The sequence below is a fragment of the Heteronotia binoei genome, chromosome 18, assembly GCF_032191835.1.
Source record: "Heteronotia binoei isolate CCM8104 ecotype False Entrance Well chromosome 18, APGP_CSIRO_Hbin_v1, whole genome shotgun sequence".
NCBI lineage: Eukaryota > Metazoa > Chordata > Lepidosauria > Squamata > Gekkonidae > Heteronotia > Heteronotia binoei.
Window position 1 is genome coordinate 27,789,929 of NC_083240.1, and position 24,500 is coordinate 27,814,428.

General features: G+C 41.2%; 1 protein-coding gene across 1 annotated transcript in view; it reads right to left on the reverse strand.

Moving 5' to 3' along the window:
• Positions 1–2,233: 2,233 nt before the first annotated feature.
• Positions 2,234–24,500, reverse strand: part of YWHAG (tyrosine 3-monooxygenase/tryptophan 5-monooxygenase activation protein gamma) — a 39,669-nt gene continuing 17,402 nt past the window's right edge. Inside the window, exon 2 of the mRNA XM_060259725.1 lies at positions 2,234–5,665. Coding sequence (XP_060115708.1) covers positions 5,009–5,665 — 657 coding nt within the window. The 3' untranslated portion in view covers positions 2,234–5,008. The remainder of the gene's footprint in view (positions 5,666–24,500) is intronic.

Genomic DNA, 24,500 nt, shown 5'->3' on the forward strand with positions numbered 1-24,500 from the left:
CCCCACTCCTCCACTTGGCACCTACTAGCATGGCCTTGGGTCAGCCATAGCTCTGGCAGAGGTTGTCCTTGAAAGGGCAGCTGCTGTGAGAGCCCTCTCCAGCCCCACCCACCTCACAGGGTGTCTGTTGTGGGGAAGGAAGGTAAAGGAGATTATGAGCCGCTCTGAGTCTCTTCGGAGTGGAGGGTGGGATATAAATCCAATATCTTCTTCTTCTAATATTATTACTTATTAGTAACCATGCTGTGTGAAATCAGCTGGTTGTACAAGAACAAAGTGCAGCAGAATTAAATTCCAGTGACTGGAGTGTTGGAAAAAACTGCAATATGCTACCTTAAATGTAGAATCTCAAAGCTGAATGATGGTGCTACTCCTAATTGAAGGAAAACCATTATCATTCATTACAAGTAGCTACAGAAGCTATGCTGGTCAAAGAGTTCCCATTATGTGGTTGCAGACAAGAGGTACTGGTGAAAACAGTGAAGGGGATAGGGTGGAATACAATACTTGATACAAAAAGCATCTCACTGCAGCACAAGTCTAATATATTTCTCCCCAGCTGATCCGCTGTCAGGAAGCCTGTCTGTGGTCACTGGAGTGGCTGCATAGCAATTTTCAAAAATACAGAACACCATGCAACTCCAATGATTTCTATGTAAGGGATGTTCAAGCTATACTGGTTTTGTTACTGAAACAGCCAGGGTTACAAGTTCTATCCTTGTCACCACCTCCTACGCCATCAAATTCACTGGCACTTAGGTCAAGAACCAACCCCATTTCTCTCTCTCTCTCACACACACACACACACACACACACACTGCAACTCTCATTGAAAGTTGGTCTTCCCAATATGAAGCCACCCTCACAAAATCAATCATGCTAGGTCACAACAGTACAAAGGGTTCTTACTGGTGCAGGAAGAACAAAGGCTGCAAGATGGCACAATAGAGATTTCCAGCTCAAGTTAGTTTATAAGAATTATACATCTGTCTACTGAGTAATGGTGGAGCTATCCTATGATCTGATATTCTGAAGTAATTTATTCTAGTTTCCATATTCTGACAGGCACTGGGATCAATTTCTGGCTAACTGCTGCCAGTTGTTGGCATCCTTACATAGAATGCTGAACAAGTCAACCTTCATCTGTTCCTACAAGGCACTTGCGTTCATAAAAGCAGACACACAGAACCAGTGAGCTTGAACTAGTTATGCCTTAACTTGTTCAGGGGATCCCAAGCATGCACTGTTTTGCTTTGTAAATGTAACAGGTCTCACTAAATCAGCAAGATTCTAGTAAGAACAGAGATGTAAAGGTTGAAGACACCTATCGGTATCAACAGAAGCCTCCACATATTGCGATCTGCAGAACCTCTAAAGCAGTAATCCCCAACATAATACCCACGGGCACCATGACGCTTGCCAGATGGTTCACGAAATGTGTAATACGGTGTATGTTTGCCCCACCTACAAGACCTTCTCTGACTTCTGTATCTGAGATCGAAACCACCAGCCTACTTAGGTGGCATGTTAAATGATGTGGTATATTAAAGCAAGGCCATACGCAAACACCAGCCCAAAAAGGAAAACCAATTTCAGCAATGTTCAGGGGCTTAGCTGGCCTCCAAGAAATTTAGGATTGCAGAAGCTAAGCAGCAATTATGTCCAAGGCCCATCCACATATTCATGTTTATTGCTCGTTATTCTCAACTGGGCACTGCAGCTACATTGTGGTTGTGTAAGCCAATTTTAAAGTTATATGTCATGTTTTCTTTGGGATGGCTCTTACACAGATGGAGGTTGCACTATGAGATCAAATCCCATGATTAACATGTATAACTGTATCTGAGCCTAAGTCAAGATCTTTTCCTTGGGATAACTGGAGGGTGGGGGACCATGGACTTTTGGGATTATTTAGGTAAAGGAAAAGTTAGACAGTCATCATGATGCTCTTTCTGCCAACTTGAACTCAATCACCACATCTTGATGAAAAGCACCCTTTTACTGCAACCAAACTGCTCCTGAAATAATAATGGGCATCTATCTGCCTCTTACTCCTCTCCAGCGTCTAGAACCCATTTTTAAGACTGTGCAGAAAAATTTGAATAAAGCACGTAGGGCATATTCTGCACTCTGAAGCTGCAGTGGCTGTCAGGCACCCTCCCAGACACTCAGCTTATGTCTAGCAAGAAGAAAGCAGACTCCAACACAAGACCATAGTGAAGTAGCACTGACATCAGATCTGTAAGTTTATTTGCTCAATGTACGACGGCTACATAATGACTCACATTCATGATATTCCATCACTGAGGAAAACTGCTAAGAATGGTCCGTGTGTGAAATAATTCCTTACAGAAACACGGAGTTGGAAAAATAATCACTGATTAGACCTTAAAAAGAGTTCACTGCATAACATGACAGAAAAGCACAAACAAAGGCTCATTCAAAGAACAGAGTCATTTTTCTCCTACACTGTAATAGTTATAATTTCACCATGACGAACACCAGACATTAAGATTAAGCTAACACTGGTGTCTTCTTTTGCTTTCCTTTTTTTAAAAAAACAAAATCATATATAATTGCATGTCACTATAGCAACATCCATAACAGATCAGTTTTGCTACGATCACTATTTGGTGGAGCAAACTTTACTCCCCAAAAAGGAAAAAAAAATAAATTAAAAAATTTTTAAAAAATTGTTGAAGACTATTGTCATAGGAATACATAACATCTACAGTATAAGTTAATAAATTTCAAGCTACTTTATAGAAATACAACACCAGCATGCACAATATTGTATCAATAGAGTAATGGAGCAGTTATTCATTTCACTGGAGAGACAGTTATCATAGGCAAGTGCATTTCTTTTTAAAAAATGAAAGAAACCATTCAAGCTGCTCACAAGTCCCCCAACCCCCCCACCCGCCCACTCCATATGTAGCCCTCTTGTGCAATCTTTTCCCCTGCATAAAGTTTTCCTAAAGCAGCCAGAGCTAAAAAGCTGAAATCAAGAAAGGTTTTGTAATTCCAGTAAATTGTTTCCAAATGATAAAAAGCCAGGAACACGCACGGCTCACTTGACATGACTGCAAATTAAAGAGGAGCCTAAGCATCCTTTCCAGCCCAGGACTTTCCCCTTTTCTTCAGTTACCTAAGTTGCAAGCCTCTCTTCCCTCCTCTTAAATCCAACAGGATGCAAAAGCCAGGCTGTTGGCGCTGCACATTATTCAGGTGGCCAAGAATGGAAAGTCACTGAGTGCAAACTGTCATACTGCAACAAAGTACAAGGAGTTAAAAATGTATCTGCACTGGATGTATTCATGGGACTTTGCTAGCATTTGCAATGTCAACCCATTTTAAACTTTGACTTTCGGACTGCAAACCGCTAAGAAAATGTATCCTGTCGTTCAGGCTCACCACATCCAAACTTTGCCATGCTAACTGGACCACCATGTGAAACAAGACGCTCTGTTTCCACAAGGGACCACAAATGTTTGTGCAACGGTAGTTGTGAGTGCAAGAGTTTCGTTCTGCGGTGCTTTGGATAAACAAAAGGAACATGGTCAAATATAATTCTTCAAATTCAAGAAGGAAAACAGCAATGGATTTCCATTGGTCATGATTTTGCTTTCTTTTTTAAAAAGTAGTCAAATAGGGGGCAAAAGCATTACCTGATCAGCTATATTATTTTCTTCTAGGCAACTGAGACTTACAAATGAACAAATCCTTTTTTATAGGACAAGTTCCACAGTGCCTAAGATTTTGGTTTAAAAAGAAACACACACACAAGCCAACCATTGGCAACAAACTCTCACTTTTATGGATTTCTTCAACAGAATGTTCCACTCTTACTGCAGTCTTTAGCACAGAACAGAGCTCTAGCTCTGGCAAAGACAAAAGGAGCCTGGGGCGGGGGGCTTCAAAGATCTGCTGACAAACCTCATAGCACAATGGGAGAAAGTCAGGTTATGAGCAAAATGGTAGCGTGATCCCTGAGACAGGGGCAGGACACCTTCATTTAGAAACCAATAAATAAACTGGGATGAAATTGAGAATACCACACAAAATATGGAACACACAGACCTGAATCAGCATAAGTTAAGTGGCATTGTATTTTAACGTCTTACCCACTCTAATTAAAATTCTGAACCCTCTATGCAGTGGACTCTTGGTACTTTATATAGCCGCTTGCCAAGCACCCATTAAAATGGCAACGAATTGGAACAACATGGATGTTTCTCAGGCAGATTCTTGTACCTGGGAAACCAAATAGGGTGGGTAAGATAATTACACAGACTGGACTGGAGGAGGGTGGCAAGCTAGTAAAACAGACAAGAGAAAGTTTATACTCAATGGCTCGATGTCAAATATGGCTGTCATATAGAAATACTGTAAACCATAATTTAGTGTTAATACTGCAAACTATTTTAAGCATCTTGACAAGAAAGCCCAAAGGCCTATAATTCGAGCCGGGGGGGGGTGTCTTTTAAAATTATGCTATGATAAAGAGGTTCCCCAACGTCTGGGGCAGGCGGTAAGAAGAGGGAGATACATAACTGTACTTAACAGAAGCATATGGCATTTCAACTGAAAAGATGGATGAACCCTTACTGGAACCACAGAACTGCTTTTCAACCAAAAAAAAAAAAAAACAGAAAACAAGGGCCATTCCATTCAAGTTAGTCATTATCAACTTTGTGTATTTCTAGCAATTAAGATAACTTAAAGACAGCTCCCCCTTGAATTAAGTCTACAGAACAGTCCATATGCCATTGTGAGGCTGCCATTCCATTCCACTCCCTACCAGCACAGCCAGCCTGACTTTCCACTAGTGGTGTTTTGGCAAAAGTGTCAACGAGGCAATCAAAGACAGGTTATGGGGGAGCCTCCCTGGAAGGTCACCCCTCCTTTCCCCTCCCCCTCCCCTGACACCCTCCCCCCCACTTGTGGGAAAAAAAATAAAGACTGCAGTAGTAGCATCGGCGTGCGGCTGCCAGTCCATCAGAGGGGTCTAGTTGTTGCCTTCACCACCATCGTCATCTTGCTGGTCGCTTGTCCAGAGTGTTAGGTTATCACGGAGGAGCTGCATGATGAGCGTTGAGTCTTTGTAGGAGTCCTCGTTGAGGGTGTCTAGCTCAGCAATGGCATCGTCAAACGCTGTCTTGGCCAGGTGGCATGCCTGCTCGGGGGCATTCTGGATCTCATAGTAGAAAACGGAGTAGTTAAGCGCCAAGCCAAGCCGGATGGGGTGAGTTGGCTGCATGTGTTCCTTGCTAATCTCATGAGCTTCACTATATGCCTTCTCGGAGGATTCCACAACAGTTGCCCTTTTCTCCCCAGTGGCAACTTCAGCCAGGTAGCGGTAATAGTCCCCTTTCATCTTCAGGTAGAAGACTTTGCTCTCATACTGGGTCTCGCTGCAGTTCTTGATCAGGTAGTTGTCTAAGAGGCTCAGAACATCCTGGCACACAGCTTCCAATTCCTTCTCAATCTTCTCACGGTAAGCACGGACCATCTCTATCTTTTTCTCGTTGCCATCAGCAGAAGTCTTCTGCTCAATGCTGCTTATAACTCGCCAAGAAGAACGCCTTGCTCCAACTACGTTCTTGTAGGCTACTGACAACAGGTTCCTCTCTTCATTAGACAGTGGCTCGTTCAGCTCTGTCACCTGTATTACAAAAAGGACAAACAACAGGAATAATCAGAGACCTGGCTCTTCACTTGAAGGCTTGCTCCTTCCAAACCTACACCACTTCTATTGCCTTTAAAATCCTAGACTGATACTTAAACATTTCCAGACCATTAATATCTGTCAACAGAATATCAAATGCTTTTCAAAGGAGCAATATGTTGGGTATTCAGCTGCATAAACTGCAAAATATTCAGACAAAAAATCAAAAGATCATTTTAAAAGCAGGAACAGTTATTGTGACTGTTTACATCCTTGACAGGAATTGATGTTTTACTTTGCATCTGTAGACTTATTTTCCAAAGGCTCACAATAAGTAATAAGGGAAACTCCAACACTAAGGGCTGTCACACTGAAGTGTGAAAGGGAATCCAGATTTGGTTCCCAGATCTTCAGCAGGGGTCATAGCCTTAATTGCCCGGGTCAGTAGCAAAAGCTTCCAGTATCCTCCACTGTATGCACGAAAAGCGTAGGACAACACAGAGAGATGAAAATAAATTTTCTGCAAGAATCTGACATCAGTGTTATGGGGTAGAAAGGATACATTACAAAAGACTACTTCCCATCACCACTAGGCAGTGAATGTTAAACAGACTAGTTTCACTAGCTCCTAGAAACAACAATTAGCAACTAAGCGCCAACAAAACATGTTGACCAGAGGCATAAAAAATAGGTATAAAAATCTGAATGAAAGTACATCCAGGAGTCTGCCGTGTTAAGTCTGTTGCTGCAAAACAGTAAAAAGTCCAGCAGCACCTTTAAGACTAACAAATTTTATTGCAGCATAAGCTTCTGAGAAACATTCTCTTCGTCAGATGAATAAAAGTACAGACACATAACACTGGTGTTTTAAGGAGGGATTCTTGAAGGATAGAATGTTGTTAGCCGCCCTGAGTCTGCTTGCAGAGAGGGTGGGATAGAAAGTTAAAGTAATAAATAATAATAGAGAAAAATTCAACCCCAAAATAAAAATCAGAACCCAGTAGTAAATATTAAAAAAACAAAAATGGAGAGCAAAAGGAAGGCAAGCTAAAAGCAAGGATGCAGGAAATGAGCTCTTTAATAGCATAAATAAGGGATATAAATGTAGCAGAGGTAAGCTAAGTGAGGGAATTCTCACAGGCAATGGAAACAGAAAGCCATTTTTTATTGAACCCCACCAAGTTATCTTTGGTTTTAACAGGTTTATACCTGACTTTCAAGTTACAACCCACAGCCACAAATAGCAACTTAAGAGTGTGGCATTTAAGCTTCTCAACACCTCCCCCTCTGTACTAGATAGAGCCTGTGTTACTTAGCAGTACAGCCAAAAAACTTGCAGGACCAATAACCAGCATGCACAACAGGTCACTGTTATACTGAATTTAGCATTGACAGCATGAGTTTCATAAACAGGTGCCCAGAATAAGACCTGCCTGCAGCACTAGCTAATCTATGGCATTACTGCTAGAATACACACTGTCCCCACAATTGAAGGCAGCTATTCAAGGCAAGAGTAGCCATCTAAGTCATACTTCACTAAATCAATTAAAAAGCCTACTTTATATCATTGCAGAGCCTTACTAATTCACAAGGCATGAGCTCTCTGCACAACTAAGGTAGCCACCACCATCCAGTGAATATTCTAGATTGCTCATGGAAGCAGCTCATGGTTGTGTGGAGATCAAAGCTGACTTGGGCACCAGGAGTCAAGGTTGCTTGTACTTCCCATCTATTGCTAATCAGAGACCGACATCAGCAGATGCAAGCATGCTTTTGCCTCCAGCAAAGAACATAAAGATGGGATCTAAAGGATAAGATAGACATGTTCAAAAAGGTCACTGCACCCCTCTAGTAAGCATCTCACTATTTGGGGCAATGAAACAATTACATGTTCAAGAGTGCTTCAAAAAGCTACTTCGGGCACTTTGAGCTTATTTTAATTAGACAGTCTTAGCCATAGTTCAAGGGGACATTATTGTATATTGGAAGAACTGGTTTTATACAGTTTAGAAGCCAGGAAAGGAAAAGTGTGTGAGTGCACTAAGGGTATGCACTAATCTTTACTTTTCCTTCTGAAAAATCATTTGAGATACTTATAAAAAATTCAACATTCCCTAATATTTAACAAAGAGAAAGACAGCATTCCAGAAACAGGTCTTAAGTGTAAGCTAGTAATTCTGATGTGTGCTTTTCTTGCTCAGGCATGCAGACAGATGACCACCCATGACAGGCCCTGAAAACTTCAGATGTTTACCTCCTCATCCAGTACTTGAACCAGAACGGGCCCTTCTGCCTAACTTTTTATTGTCATTCTTTACAATTTAAAACATGTTTGCAGTTTAAAAGAGCAAGCAGGTATGACAACTTTTTAAAGCTCAATCACAGTATTTTCTCCTCAAGCTACTGATACACCTATGTGATTTATAGAAGCATATATTAGCTAGGAACCTGCATGGAGACTCTAAAGCCTAATTTTTAAAAATCCTATTCAAAGCTTGATGAGGAATTTTTTTGGGGTGTGTGTGTCAAATAATGTTTTGTAAAAATTCAGAATGCATTGTTTTAATTTAAGAACTAATGCTAAGGCACTGAAAGCTGTCAGTCTCCACAGCATCATTTGCTAGTTCTGGGTCAAACTGGTGATTACAATTTCTCACATGATGGAAGAGATGAGACAAGAATTTTAGCTTTGGCCTTGACTTGACTAACCCAGTCAATCAGATGTGATTATAACTTGTTTTAAATTTAGATTAATCAATTTGTTTGGAGATTTTCCCCCCTCCTCCACCACCTCCTCTTTATAAAAAACAAAAAATACATGTTCTCTAATAAAATCCCTAAAGGTAATAATCTGAAACACATTAGAACTCTGAAACTACCCAGTTTACTTAATATTGTATTAACATCCATTCATTGTTAATTTTATGAGACAATTTTTTAAAATGACAAATTTCCACTGAAAAAAAATTCTGCTTCATATTAGGGTGCAGGAACCAGAAATTCTCAGATCTGCTGCCCAATATTTTCATGGTACAGCTGGCAAGAGGCCCACACTCATTGTTCCATTCTATCAAAGGCTTCCTCCCAAAATACTTGCTTGTTTTTATTGGTATCTTCGCTAGCAGTACCATATTTCATCCAGTGTTTCACTCACAGTATCATGGAAATTAAGGACAGCAGCACCCAAACATGAGAATCTGCCCAGCAATTCAATGGAAAAAAGGCTCCACACGTACTTATTTTGACTACCAGGGAGGGGAAAATGTACAAAAAACAGTACAGTAAAAGCTTTATCATCTGGCACTTACAGGGAATGGGGGTTGCTCAGTTAATCAAATGTGCCAGATAACATCAATTCATTGCTCTCACATGCATCCAGAAGACTCTGATGACCGAACCCTACCAGGAATACCAAAATAACATCCCCCATGTTTTGTGGGATCCTTACCCCCCCCCCCAAAAGCCATGGAACAGTCCAATACAGCAGGCAGACAAGCAGGCCAGCTACTCGGGAGCCCTCCAGCACAGCTGGCTCTCAACTCAAGTCAGACTGAAGGGAAAAATAGCAGCCAAAGATGCTATCAGCTGACAAGGCTGGCTATTAGAAGCCGAGCAATGACTGGAGGCATCACGAGGGAGTAGGGCAGACACATGTCCAAAGATGCAGGGTTATGGGGAAATAAAAGAGAGGAATGTGCCCTACAGGCAATGCCAGTTAACAGAGCACTTTGAATAATCATGTTGAAGATAATAACACTTTTAACTTTTATCAGAGGATAACATTACCCCCCTCCCTCAATCAGAAGATACTCAAAGTCCTACTCATGATTCCATCCAAAGAGGGGATTTTGATGGTTTCAAAAGGACAAACATTCACACAAATAAGTGTAAGGGGTATTCAAATGTTTTTCTCTAATTCTAGTGTCAATTCTTTGTCCCAACCAATTCTCCAACATACTACCAAGATATACTGCCATTGCAAAGTTTTCACCAAAGCCTTTTCTGAACCAGCCACGATGCCCAAGGTAGCTTACAAAGCAACAGTCAGGGCTTTTTTTGAGCAGGAACACACAGGAACGCAGTTCCAGCTGGCATGACACCAGGGTGTGTGGTCTAATATGCAAATGAGTTCCTGCTGGACTTTTTCTACAAAAAAGCACTGCGTGAAAGGATGGTGATATCAGGGGGTGTGGCCTAATATACAAATAAGTTCCTCCTGGACATTGTCTTGGGGGAAAAGTCCTGGCAGCAGTAATTTGCATCCTAGCACAGGTGGCTCTGAACAACTATTAAATAGCAAAGAGGAGTTTCATTTAGACAAGTAATCAAGCCAGCCATTAGACACCCGCCCAACTTCAGTCTGTTCTGAACAAGTGGCAAGTTTTGATTGCAGGTACTTTTATGCGTAATGCAACATCCATTCAATGCAACTTTAAGTTCATTCTGGTATTTTCTCTTAAGCATAAAAAATCTAGGAATTACAAGAAAGGCGACATTAAAACAGTACAACAATGCCTGCCAGCTGAGAGAGCACCTGCAAAGGCAAGCTTGATTTTGTCCTGCCTTGGGCTAGAACAGAATTTAATTTTTAGATTTTTATCCCGCCCTATCCCGCAAGCGAGCTCAGGGCGGCTTACAATAAAACAGCACAGAGTTAAAATAATATCATAAAAACAGACATTACAAAACAGGAACAGCACAGTAAACAATCTTACAGACATAGACGGTAAACAGCATGCGGCTGATGGCTAATAGCATAGCATAACACCATAATGGTGAAATGCTGGGGGAAGTGATGACTTTCAAGGACACCTGCTGGATTAATTAAAAGCCTGGCAAAAGAGCTCTGTCTTACAGGCCCTGCGAAAATTGATAAGTCCCACAGGGTCCTGATCGCCAGCGGGTAGGGGCCCAGACCGAAAAGGCCTTGGCCCTCGTTGAAGCCAGCCGGGTGTCCTTAGAACCAGGGACTATAAGGAGATGATGAGCAGCTCAGAGCCCGGGGGGGAGGGGGGGCGGGTTCATATGGGGAGAGGCGGTCCCAAAGATATGCAAGCCCCTGGCCATAAAGGTAAGGACCAACACCTTGAACCGGATCTGGTACTCGAGAGGTAGCCAGTGCAGTTCGCGCAGCACCAGATGCATCCGTGCCCATTTAGGCCCTGATGCCAACAACTGGGCTGCTGCGTTCTGCACCCACTGGAGTTTCCAGAGCAGGGTCAAGGGAAGCCCCACATTGAGAAAGTTACAATAGTCTAATCTGGAGATGACTGTTGCATGAATCACTGTGGCTAGATCATGGAAGTGCCCAATTATACCGTACAAAGCATCAGGTGCAGTTCATGTCAATATACCCTAAGACAGTCAGGCAGGATTGGTCTGATTCTGATTCTGGCACAGATAGTCATGGGCTGATGAAAGAATATATTATAGGAGTTTTAAAAACAGCTGAATGAAGATGAACAGACATGCAATTCCAAAAAACTATAGAAATTTGGTGTAATGCTTTATATCAATAGCTGTATGACTGGAGAAATCCTACTGACGTGTTTATATATAAAACTCACAGGCAGGTGAAAACTATGTTGCTTTTCTTCTAAAATGGTAATATGAAACCACAGGTAGATAGTCTTCAATTGGGAGTTAAGAACTAAGCCATAAACAAACTTTTAGCAAAGGGCAAGAAATGAACAAGGCTAGCACTATGTCTTTGCAGCTTAATCACTAGATCAACAAGGGTACCAGGTGCTAAAACTCTTGTGCAGAGATACTCTTACCTGCCTCACACCAAAAGATTTCTGCTTTAATTTCAGGAACTATTAAAATGCTAGCTTGTAACCAACATTCCCCAAGCACACTAGACAAAATTACCAGTAGTTTTGTAGTACAATTGAAACCTGGTATTCTTACTGATAGCAAATCCACTCCTGCTTCAAGCAGTCTCTAGAGAGCTAATGCTCTCGCCATATAAGCTGTGTAAAAGAGAATTCTTGTGTTACCTTGAAGACTAAAAAAAAACTATTATGGTATAATTTTCATGAGTCAGACCTCATTTCCTCATATACATGGCATTCAAAACCATTACCAAATGCAAAACAGTGTAAAATAAAATGTGACAAAGAATGACTAAACGTGTAGAAGATTACGATACAATGTAAGAACCCACCAACGTTTTAATGGGAGTTTTTTTAGTATGTAAATGTTTATGAAAACAATAAAGCGCCAACTAAGTATTTAGATTTTGTATTGTATTAACTATGATTTTTTTAAAAAATCAACATCCCTAAAGGGTGGGTTCTGCTGAGACACTTACAAGTGGAGTAAAGAAGCCCAAGTCTACATTTATGATGGGGTATGGGGTGGCATCCAATCTCTTGGATCAGTCCCAATTCAGCACTTTTTGATCTCCCTTTAAACAGGAACAGTAAACTACACAGAGATATTTACTTTACATCCCATCCCCAAAAGCTAATCTGCACTTTGTTCTGGAAAGTTTCTTCAAATTAGTAGTCTTACTTGCTATCTATGCTTGCCTTCAGAGAAACAAGCCATTAACCCCACACATACCACACAAAAGTTAGTGGCATGGTATTTCTATTCAGCTACAACAGGTTTATCAACCGTTACTAGTGCCTGCAGCTGAATATTTGCTGTCAATTTCCCAACATATGAGAACCAGCTCTTACACTCCGTTTTTAGGATTCCCTGGCCCACAGCAACCCCAGATCCCTTTTTTGGTATTCATTTCATTCTACAGCACAGATCTTCTTCTGTACCCCTTATCTGTATATGAAGTTCTTTTTCAGGCAACAGTCAGTGTTCCTTTTTCCTTCTACTCAGATGTTCTCTTTTGTCTCTGCTTTTCAGAAGCAAGAAACTGAATAGGTGCGGGAAGACAGCAATGACAAATTGGCAGCCTGTCACCATGAGCAATTTGTTTATTGGGCCAGGGAGGCATGTCTGGCTGCTTTAGCTGTAAGAACAAGTAAAGTGGAAGTTGCTGCTTTGGGGAAACTATTCCATGACAGAAGCAGTTCCCTTGACTGTATCTAAAAAAAGAGGCTGGAAGAGACAGAAGCTACTCCCAAGGTACAAGGAACACAAGTACAATCGGTGTATGTTTTTACATGTGTGTTCAGTAATTCTCATGTTGTATTTGATGCACGTACAGATGAACAGTGAACATGTAATCAAAACTGTACATTTATCCAAGTGTTGGTCCCCTGTTTCAACTATAAACTGACCACAAGCTGGCTCTTCCTTATAAACAGATGTCTCTGTGTTTACTGTAACATATGAACAGGGCTAGAAGCAAGAATGTGTAGATGAGTGTTAAAAAGCCACTCAGTTGTATCCTACAGCACAACTCAATAACTACTAGGACCAGGCAAATTCATAAGCACTAGTTAGTAGTTAAGAGTTGCTGACAAACAATTACAGGACCATGCTCTTTTATTCACAGTGAGCCCATGAAATAAAACATAATATATACCTACTTCTCCCTCTAACACTACCCCCTCAATGGTAGTAACAAAGTTTTTTTCTTCCCAGATGCTGCATGTGAAGAGGTTTTATCTTCAAGTAATTCTGTCAACCAACAAAGCTAGGACAGAACCTTTATGGTCTGACTGCTAAATGGGAGAGCATCATCTTCCGGATAATTTCATTTTATTTATTTCTCGTATTTATATCCCGCCCTCCTCGCCGAAGCAGGCTCAGGACGGCTAACAACAGTCAAATCCAGACAATAAATAATAGTAAACAATTAAAATTAATAATCATTGCTGATCAAACAATTTAAAACAAGTTGAAACAATCTAAAATGATCAGGATTATGACAACTATGTATTGGAGCAAAATGGACAAGCTTACGAGAATATTAAAAGAACTTGACATAGAAAAGTTCAATAAGGAATGGGAGAAATTTCAAAAATATGTTGAAAAACAGTGGAAGGTGAAAGGACACTTGGTGATTTATAATAATGGGTTTTTTTAAAGCATGCTATCAAATTATTTCAATAAGGACTATAGTTAAAAATGGAATTATGGAAATATATAATGTTTTCATTTATAAGGACTGGGATTAATGGATTATATTTAAGATAGGCAATTTTAAGAATTAAGTATAATAGTATTATAATGGACTACTAATCAATACAGATAGTAATAGTAGTAAGTAATTTTGCTCTTATTTGTATTTTATTATAGTTACAAGTTCTTTTTTTTAAGTAGATTCTTAAAAGGTTAATATTACCTTTTATTTCTTTTTATATTTTAAGTAGAATGCACCGGGGAAGTCACAGAAAGGGGGGAGGGAGAAGGGAAATATGATGCAATATTTTGATGTTTATTTTTGGATAGTAACTGATTAGTGTTGCTGAATAATAAAATCGTTTTATGACAAAACAATCTAAAATGATCTAAAACAATTTTGGTGCTAGTGTTGGTACTATTAAATTCCACGATGTTGGGCCAAATTCAGCGATAATAGGCCAAAAGCAAGCGTTCTGAGTTATGAACTTAGTTCAGCTCAGCCCGACAATTCCGAAGTTGAGCAGGAACTATAAAGATACTTCTCATATTGCCAGAACTAAAAAAAGGTGCTTCCCATACTACTATTGATTTTACTATAGATATACAATTCACTAAGGTGCCCATTATAATCTCAACTTTACAATTTCAGAGCATATATGCCTTTTCAATTAGTGAAAAAAGTGGGGAGGGGGACATAAGAACATAAGAGAAGCCATGTTGGATCAGGCCAATGGCCCATCTAGTCCAACATTCTGTGTCACACAATAACCAAAAAAACCCAGCCGCTATCAGGAGATCCATCAGTGGGGCCAGGACACTAGAAGCTTTCCCACTGTTGCCCCCCCAAGCACCAAGAATACAGAGCATCACTGCCCCAGAGAGTTCCATCAATACACTGTGGCTAACAGCCACAGATAGACCTCTGCTCTATATGTTTATCCAATCCCCTCTTGAAGCTGTCTATGCTTGTAACTGCCACCACCTCCTGTGGCAGTGAATTCTATGTTAATCACCCTTTGGATGAAGAAGTACTTCCTTTTATCTGTAAAGACCTTACACCTTCTGAAAAAGTTATGCTGAGAATTACAAGACCACATATAAAAGTCCTTTGGGATGATGGCTACAGCATTAAGGGGAACTGCAGAGACCATAAAAATGCTGGCTGGATCCAAAGCTTTGGAGAAATAACTTTGGAGGAATAACTCAGATGGTACAAAAAGTAAGAATAAAAAAAAGAATCTAGTTGGCAGTGTCTGCTCTATCTCAACTGCATGCAAAAGATAAGGCATTCTTGCCCATGTCCTCTCGCCCATGGGATGACCTTCCCACAGCTGTTCCCTGATTCTTAAGTACTCTGGACCCTGGACAAAGCACTTGTATTACTATTATTATTCCCTACCTCTCAAATGGTGAGATACCTGTGCTAAGGTAGCATAGAGCACAACTGTTGGCGGCCCTCATGCACAGGGTATACTTACATGACTGCTTATAGAAAACTAAGGCATTTATACTTTTTACGCTTGGGATAAATGTAAAAGAATACAATTTTATATGCCAACCAGGTTAACCAAGTTATAAATTTTATGTTAAAAGCATTTAAGTTTAGGTTTGATATTCCATGTATTTCAGTCCACACACAATCATTTCTTGCAGGGTGGGGGTGGAGAGAAACAAGCTTCCTAGCTACTTTACATCTTTGAGCTTAGTTCTAGAAAATTCCTACTGGAGCTCTGGAATACTCAACTGCTTAATTCTAAATCCACATTACAGTCTACTCACAGTAAAAAGCTACAAGTTTTTGGATGAAGGATATGTGGTTTCTCATTTGCTGTAAACCAATTTTCTTTACACAAAAGAATATATAACTTTGCTAATGGTCTCTAGCAGTTACGCTGATTATCCATAGTTGCACTTATTTAAATGTGCACCCTAGTTTTTCAGCAGTTCACAATAATTTAAGGTATCAGCTTTGTCTTCTACATAAATTGTCAGAATCTAAAACATATATATTATTATCAAGGCAGAATGTTTTACAGCCAATTAGCCCTATTACACAGTGCATCAATTTAACCCAAGTTTTGCCACAACAGGATGCAAATGCCAATATGCTGCACTGATTAATCTATACTAAAGAGTCCATTCCTGAACACTGGTTTCAATTAATTGATAGGCAAGCCCTGTAACAGTTGAAAATTAATTCCCTGGCAACAGAATGATGCTGAAGGCATAAAAAAGTGTTTAGCAATATAATACACACACTGGATTACATGGATTTAACAGTTAGTATGCTACAGTCATTTTGTTTTCATGGTGTAAGTTCTTATGACAGCAGATTCCCTACAATCATTAGAGCTTGTTTTTGAAGTTATTATTCTTGCCTGAAGCACATCAATACTATCCAAGTTGAGAAGAAAAGATCGAAGTAAAGGTCAGAGTACCCAAAGGAATGTTCTCCATTTCAGGATTCACTCTTTCTAGAAAAAAAGGAGACCCTTTTGAAAGAGTAACTATTTTTGCTCATGTGAATATGTTTTCCCTCCGAAGACTTAGATACGAGTGTGTCAGATATGGGCATGAAAATTCAAACACAGTATGATGATATAATTTTACTATTCTTCTCCCCTACCCCATAAATGAAAAAAATCCTGTTAGAGCAATTGTGCCTTAATTCTTGTGAAGTGCTAAACCTTGTCCTTCAAAAGCATCAATTGCTTTACTCAAAGCTGCCTTTTCACTCTCACATCTTGAAAATATAATCTGTTCGGTATCAATGTTCCCTCTAAACTGCAGAGTCCTGTGAGCAAAAATTCTACTTTGTGAGCTACTGGCATTAAAGTTGTGAGCTACTGCATAAATTAGTGTGCTCTGGGGTCATCCTTCCTGAGCTAAGACAAAAACGTGTGAGCTGAAGGGTAAAAATTTGTGAGCTAGCTCATGCTAACTCAGCGTAGAGAGATCACTGTTCTGTATGGGAGATTACAAAGGCAGCACAGCTCCCACATAATTAGCTGTTTTATACAGAGCCAGACAACTGGTCCTTCCAGCCCAGTCTTGTTTATAGCTCTCATCTTGCTGAAATTCTTCTAATGAAGTGTTAGAAAGGGAATCCTAATGCTGAATATGTAGCCTGTGGACCAAGAGCCAAAAACAGATTTACTAGTATGAGGCAAGGTGGCAAAACCTCATAAAACAGATCTACTCATACTATGCCTTGGATTTGCAAGTGAAATTCCATGACCCACATTTGTATGCAATAAATGTAGAAAATGTGGGGGAAATTGATTTTTATGCCTTAGATCAGAAAAGCAACAATGGGCAGAGGCATTATTGGTTATTTTCAGAGGAATTCATTAGCTTTCCAGCAGTGCTCTGAATATGAAATTGGGTCACTTGGTTCATGAGTTATTGCTCAAATTAGAAAATGTACAAAAATTGTCTTTGATGACATATTAAAAACCTTAAGTTACTAATCAGAATGGTTTATCACATTAAAATGTGAATGACATATATCTTTTAGAAAAATAAAGAGGTTCTGCAACCTTACTTGATACAGACACCTAGTCTGGCCCACAGACTAATGTGTTAAGCTAGGTCCATTGTTTCTATCACTACACCAAGACATACCTGCTGCAAGTGTAGCATTAACCCCACTATTTTTGCTTTGCTTTCAGCATTTGGGAAGATGCTGAGTACAGGAAGATTTCCTCAAGCAAGGGTAACAATGGATACAAAGAACAATTAGCACAAATTTCCAAAGTGAACCAACCCCCTACTAACCTAAAGTCTCATGTAGTTACCAATGATATCTGTTCAGCAGACAGTATAGCTGGGAGGGCAGCATACCTGTTTCTATCCCATTTTATCTTAATCACTTTGAAAAGCAGGTTGAACAAGAACAGCCCATTGGACTTACCGTGAGGGGTCCTTCTCCTCAGAGGTTCGGAGGACATCTCCATGGGTTATTCCTATTGGACCCTTTAGGGAAGCAGGAAACATTTTTTTCCCCTTCCTTCTAGCACCTTCAGAATAACCCCGCCTCTCAGTCGTGGGAGCAGTGATGTCTTCCCTCTATCTAGAAGGACTATAGACAAAACTAACAACATATAACTAGAGAAACTAACGTCAACTCCTATAATACTATAGTGCAAAAGTTCAAAGGAGAATGAAAACTATAACAAGTAGGAAAAAAGTATTGTATAGAGATGATGAAAAACACTGGGAGTGGCGAGATGTCCTCCGAACCTCTGAGGAGAAGGACCCCTCACGGTAAGTCCAATGGTCCGTTCTCCCTCGGAGGTTGTCAGACATCTCCATAGGACCTCCCAGAGCAGTCCCCTAGATGGGTGGGTCTTCATCGTCGGCCTTGCCTAGAACATGCTGTAACTCTTTTCTGCCGAATGCTGCGTCTGCTGAGGCCATCGGATGCAGTTTGTAGTGTCTTACAAATGTAGAAGGGTGAGGACCAGGTCGCTGCTCTGCACGCTTCTTCCACCGAGGCTCGGTTTAGTAAGGCTGTATTGGTGGATGCACTTCTGCAAGAGTGTGCTGTAATGCCCTTAGGAACGTACAACCCTGTTGCCTTGTATGCTTCCACAATGCATGCTTTAAGTACTGCACTGATTGAAGAAGTGGACATCCTCTCTCCGAGTCTGGGAGTAGAGATCCAAAATGGCCCTCCAGTCGACATTCTTTTTGGGGACAGTGAAAAGAATGGAGTAGACCCCCTTTCCTCTCTCTGCCCCCAGCCCCAGTTCTATAGCCTGGATGTCTATAAGATGTAGCATTGCTCTTAAGAGTAATGAGTCTCTTGTTGAATTGTTTGGGAGTAGGAGATCTGATGAACCTGTCTGGTGGTAGATGGCAAAATTCTACTGCATATCCCTGTTTTATCACTTCTAATGTCCACTGATCCACCTGAGCAGCCTCCCAGGCTGAAGGGAAATGAAGAAGCCATGCTCCCACTGGAAAGGATTCATAGTCATGACTGTTTGGACTTATTCTCTCTGTCCGATTTGTCAGACTTGGAGAAATTATTTCAGTTAAACTTGGAGCCGAAAGAGCCTCTCTTAAATGAGGTCTTTGCTGTCTCTAAGCTGAATTTCTTTGTTTCTGAGCGATACCTGGCCAGAGAATGTTGCAACCAAAAGGGCTGAGTGCCTCTTCTGTCGTTTCTCTTGATGGATTTGGGCATGGCTTTCTTTTTATCATGAGTTTTCACAAGGATTTTGTCTAAGGCCTCTTCAAGGAGCCGGTCTCCTTGGAAGGGGTAAGCAGCCACTGTGGATTTAGAAAGAAAATCTACGTACTTGCGAAGCCCGAAGCCACAAGAGACGCCCGGTGACTGTCATGGATGCCATGGCCTTTGACGCAAAGGTGCTTTCAAAACATGAGTAGCACCTTCTAAAAGATGACGATTGTCCTCAGGTAACATCTGGATTAAGTTGCACATCCAGACTATGGACACCCTGGATACCAGGGAGGCCGTAGAGGACGCTCTCACCATCATGGCTATAGATTCACGAAGTTTTGTCAAGGTGTTTTGTCTAGGGGGTCCCTAAGAGAACCCTGACCATCCTCAGACACGACCAGAGGATTGGAGCACTGCTACAGGGCTGTCAACTGATGATGCCTGAAACAGTTCATTAGTGTAAGCTGGAAGGGCATACAGCTTTTTATTTGAATGAAGGAACTGCCTGTTAGAAGCTGGCTTTTCCCATTCACTCCTAAGTTGCTTTTCAAAATACTCTGGAAAAGGAAAAACCTGCTCAGAGGTTTCCCCTTGAGGAAGAAACTCAGCATTCCAACTGGTTCTGCATTGGAGTTTCTTAATGCTGCCAGACTTAGCCTCCTCTTCAGGAGGAACCTCCTGTATTTCTAAATTGAGAGGGTTTTTGCAAGCAAATAGTGATAATCTTCCTAATGGAAGAAACGACTAGCCTGTTCAGGTACTCTGACTTCCTCTTGCTCCTCCTCAGAAAAGCACTCCCCCTCCTCCCTGTCCTCATTATCCGACCCTGAGGCCATGGACTCAGATTCCATGGGTTGAGTAGGGAGGGGCTGAGAGGGTGCCTTTCGAGCTGCCTTGGTAGGCCAGGTAAAAGAGGGGAAGGGGTGATAGGAAGAGGGTACTTGGGGAAGAAGACCCATCCAACTACAAAAGGAACTCATTTCCTCTTGCATTGCCTGTCTCCAAAAAAGTATAGCCTCTGCATCCAGAGGGTAGCCCACTGGCAATATAAATATTACCCCTGAGTAGACCTGGAGTCAGTTGGGATCTGCCGCAAGCATTCTGCAGGGTCCTACGGGCCTCTGAAGTGCCTGCTGCTGGAGTGTGGAAGTTTGGGAAGCAGCGCTCCGCGCTTCCCAGATGGCTGCCTGCAGTCGTCATTGCTCCCTGAGTGTCAGTAGGGGTCTCTGTTAAGTGGCGTTTTTTGGCGCCACGCACTAAATTGTCTTCAGCAGCATTGGGGAGGGCACGATCGAGCCACAAAGGCAGGTCAGCACCTCTAAAGTTTCCTGCCACAAGCGATGCGGCACTGGGCTCTCCCTCCTCTTCTGGCAAAAATCCGGCGTTGCCCCTGCAAGCTATGGGTCCCCAAACAGATCAACTCCTCCAGAGTTTGGTCCGATAGAAAAGAGAAATTGAAGGAGAAGGAGAGAGAGTAGATATTAGAGAAGTTTAGAAAGTAAATAGTCTGCAAGGAAAAATAGCCAAGGAAAAACGCTTAGCCTAGCCTGTGTGCTGCTGCCCCCTATTGAGGCAGGAACTAAACTGGGAGGCAGGGTTAATCCGAAGGAAGGGGGGAAAAGTGTTTCCTGCCTCCCTAAAGGGTCCAATAGGAATAACCCACGGAGATGTCCGACAACCTCAGAGGGAGAATGTACGCTGTACAAGGCCATTCAACAAGCATCATGGCCAACTGGAGATCTGAAACCTAATCTCCTCCTTTCAAATTCCATTCTGCTCAAATCCATATCAGTGGATCATAACAGATCTAAAACAGAATGCTGAAAATCAATGAACCATCTCACTGAACAATGTCTACTCTAAACTGCAAACTATACAAAAAGCCAATGCTCACGACCAAAACGCTGCAAAATTAAAACCAATTTTATACCTAGTATGCACAAATAAACCACATAAATTCAAAAGCAACACAGTTGCAGTTTTGAAACACCGTTGACCCGAACTGATAACTTGTAAACCATGCTGTTCCACTGCTTACAACAAATGTCCGTTTTTAAAGAGCACCCGCTCTTTTCCTTCATGTCCTTCCTGTGCGTGGAATATGGCGACTGATGACACAGTTCTTTATAGTTGATGGTAAGTTCAGTAATTATTGTTTCCAAGATGAGAATAGTGCTACGGTGAACCGGTAATCATTCCGTTCCCCACAAACACTTTGACTGGCACATATCCATTGCTTGGAACAAACTTTCAAGTGAAGCAAATCGCACCCTCCTTATTCAAGTCAAGGAGGATGCAATTTGCATCGCTATGAACCCAAGATGTTCAGCACGCTAAGCACATGTTCAACTGCCAAGTCACAGTCTAAATTACTGGATTGGATGAGTGCATTTAGTGAGTATAAAGTATTAAGCAAAGAAAGAAAAGGGGCATTTGGAAATCAAAATGAATTCTCAAACAAAGAAATTAATATATTTGATAATCTCAATTTCATTTATCCAGAAACAGAGACATGATTGAACATGTTAAAATTTATTTATTTATTTACTTTAGATTTATATGCCGTCCACTCTGCAAGCGGACTCTGATGATTTCACACTGTACAGCAGGACATATATGCTTTAATATAAAGTATATACTTTACTACAGACACCAATAGGAGCACTCTTGCAACCTTTAATGACACATTAGACTACAGGACTCCCCATCCCCCAAGATTTTATAATGAAGTTAGTCATCCAAACTTAGATCTTGCTTCACTGGCATTTAGTTATCTGATCTATCCAGCCCACCTCAAAATTCTGTATGACCTCACTGAAGGCTTTGACTTGGGAGCAGTTAAGTAATTAGAGATCTGCATTTCCAGAAATGTAGATGGCACATTCTTGATTCCTTAATTCTACTATGCAAAAATCCGGAAAGAAAAAATGAACTTTGCAGCATGCTACTCAGTTCTAAAATGCAGAAATATCTGCTGTGAAACTATTTTAATAACAGCATTTTTAACATAACTTCATTGTAGGAGAAATGTCAAAGAACAGTTGTTACAGAAATGTCAAAGAATAGCTGTTTCTGATTTTCCCACGTTGCTTATTACGTCCTAAACTGCTTAAGAAAACATTTGAGATGAATCAAGCGCTAAACTGACTGTTGTTCACGTTATAATGCATTTTTTTTGTCTTCTGCAGAAACTGACAAGAGCATTACTGAAAAGCAGGCTATAAGAATTTTTAAGAATTGTGTCACAGTAATAATAATTATTGTATGGCATTGTGTGTGATATAGCCAGGAGATCCAATGACTGGCAGCTTTCAGTTCTAGCTCCTTAGCATTATGTACCACTAGGTAGTGAGCTAGTCATTTTTGGGGCTGAGAGAGCTCTGACTGACCCAAAGCCACCCAGCCAGTTTCACTGGAATCAACCTGGTTCTCCAGATTAGAGTCCATCACTCTTAACCACTACACCATGCTGGGTCTCTTTGCGTCACAGTAATACTGTCCAGTAACCTTCCTAATCAAGGCTTGACTACATGAGACTGCCCTTGACAAGTGATAAACTGCTACCAGTGTAAGACTGCAGCTGCTCAGCTCATTTTGAAGTATTTACATTGGCTACCAATTGATTTCTGGCAAAGTGTTCTCTGAAGTCCCAAAAAGCCTTGGTCCTAGATTTCATAAGAAGGGTATCATAGTTAGTTCATTTGATTTATATCCTGCCCTTCCCGCCAAAGCAGGCTCGGTAAATGTTTCTCGTGCACCAGCTTCTCAGAGTATTGTTAGCACAAAAAAGCAGCACGGTCTTCACAGCACTGGTTGCAATTTCATGGAAATCAATTGGTAGCCAACAAGGTCATGACATCTGTGAGAGCTGCCAGAAGAACCTCACTGCTCAGGGTGTGGCAGGCCAACCTCCATTCTAAGTCAATTTCCTAATGACACATTTCATAAAGACAAGACTATCTGGAGACACCTTGGACAAAATTCTTGTTGAAACTAGAGACAAGAAGGAGGAAATGCCCAGAACTCTAACTTGCTCTGACAAAAGGTCCTCTGGGAACAATTCCTTTCAATCCCAATGCATACTCCTAAGATTCAACAGGGATAACACAGAAGATAAAATTGGGGATCTCCAAGACAAGTCTTTCAGAAGAGGATCCTTCAGCAACCACATCAACTAACTATTCTCAGCCAGATCTGACAGACCAACACAGGTCAATAAGCAAACCAAAGCATGACTACTAAGCACCTCCTTAATTCTGGACAAAACAGAGGGTCCTTACTTCAGATCTTAACTGAAGCATATGTCCACATCCCAGTCTCTTCTGGCAAAAGTAGGTTCTACCAGTTCTGCATTGGAGAATTACATCTACAGTTCAGAGCCCTGCCATTCAGTCTCTCTATGGCACTAAGTATTCACAAAGATCTTGATCAACCCAATATTATTATTATTATTTATTAATTTATCCTGGCCGATACCAGGTTCTAGGCAATAAGAACATAAGAGAAGCCATGTTGGATCAGGCCAATGGCCCATCCAGTCCAACACTGTGTGTCACACAGTGGCCAAAATATATATATACACACACACACACACACTGTGGCTAACAGCCACTGATGGACCTCTGCTCCATATTTTTATCCAATCCCCTCTTGAAGCTGGCTATGCTTGCAGCCGCCACCACCTCCTGTGGCAGTGAATTCCACTTGTTAATCACCCTTTGGGTGAAGAAGTACTTCCTTTTATCCGTTTCAACCTGACTGTTCAGCAATTTCATTGAATGCCCACGAGTTCTTGTATTGTGAGAAAGGGGGGAAAGTACTTCTTTCTCTACTTTCTCCATCCCTTGCATAATCTTGTAAACCTCTATCATGTCACCCCGCAGTTGACGTTTCTCCAAGCTAAAGAGCCCCAAGCGTTTTAACCTTCTTCATAGGGGAAGTGTTCCAAACCTTTAATCATTCTAGTTGCCCTTTTCTGGACTTTTCCCAATGCTATAATGTCCTTTTTGAGGTGCGGTGACCAGAATTGTACACAGTATTCCAAATGAGACCACACCATCGATTTATACAGGGGCACTATGATACTGGCTGATTTGTTTTCATTTCCCTTCCTAATAATTCCCAGCATGGCGTTGGCCTTTTTTATTGCAATTGCACACTGTCTTGACATTTTCAGTGAGTGATCTACCATGACCCCAAGATCTCTCTCTTAGTCAGTCTCTGCCACTTCACAACCCATCAACTTGTATTTGCAGCTGGGATTCTTGGCCCCAATGTGCATTACTTTGCACTTGGCCACATTGAACCTCATCTGCCACACTGACGCCCACTCACCTAGTCTCAACAGATCCCTTTGGAGTTCCTCACAATCCTCTCAGGTTCTTACCACCCTGAACAATTTAGTGTCATCTGCAAACTTAGCCACTTCACTTCTTACTCACAACACGAAATCATTAATGAACAAGTTAAAGAGCATGGGACCCAGTACTGAGTCCTGCGGCACCCCACTGCTTACCATCCTCCACTGCGAAGACTGCCCATTTATACTCACTCTCTGCTTCCTATTAATTAGCCTGTTTTTGATCCACAAGAGGACCTGGCTGGTTTCCT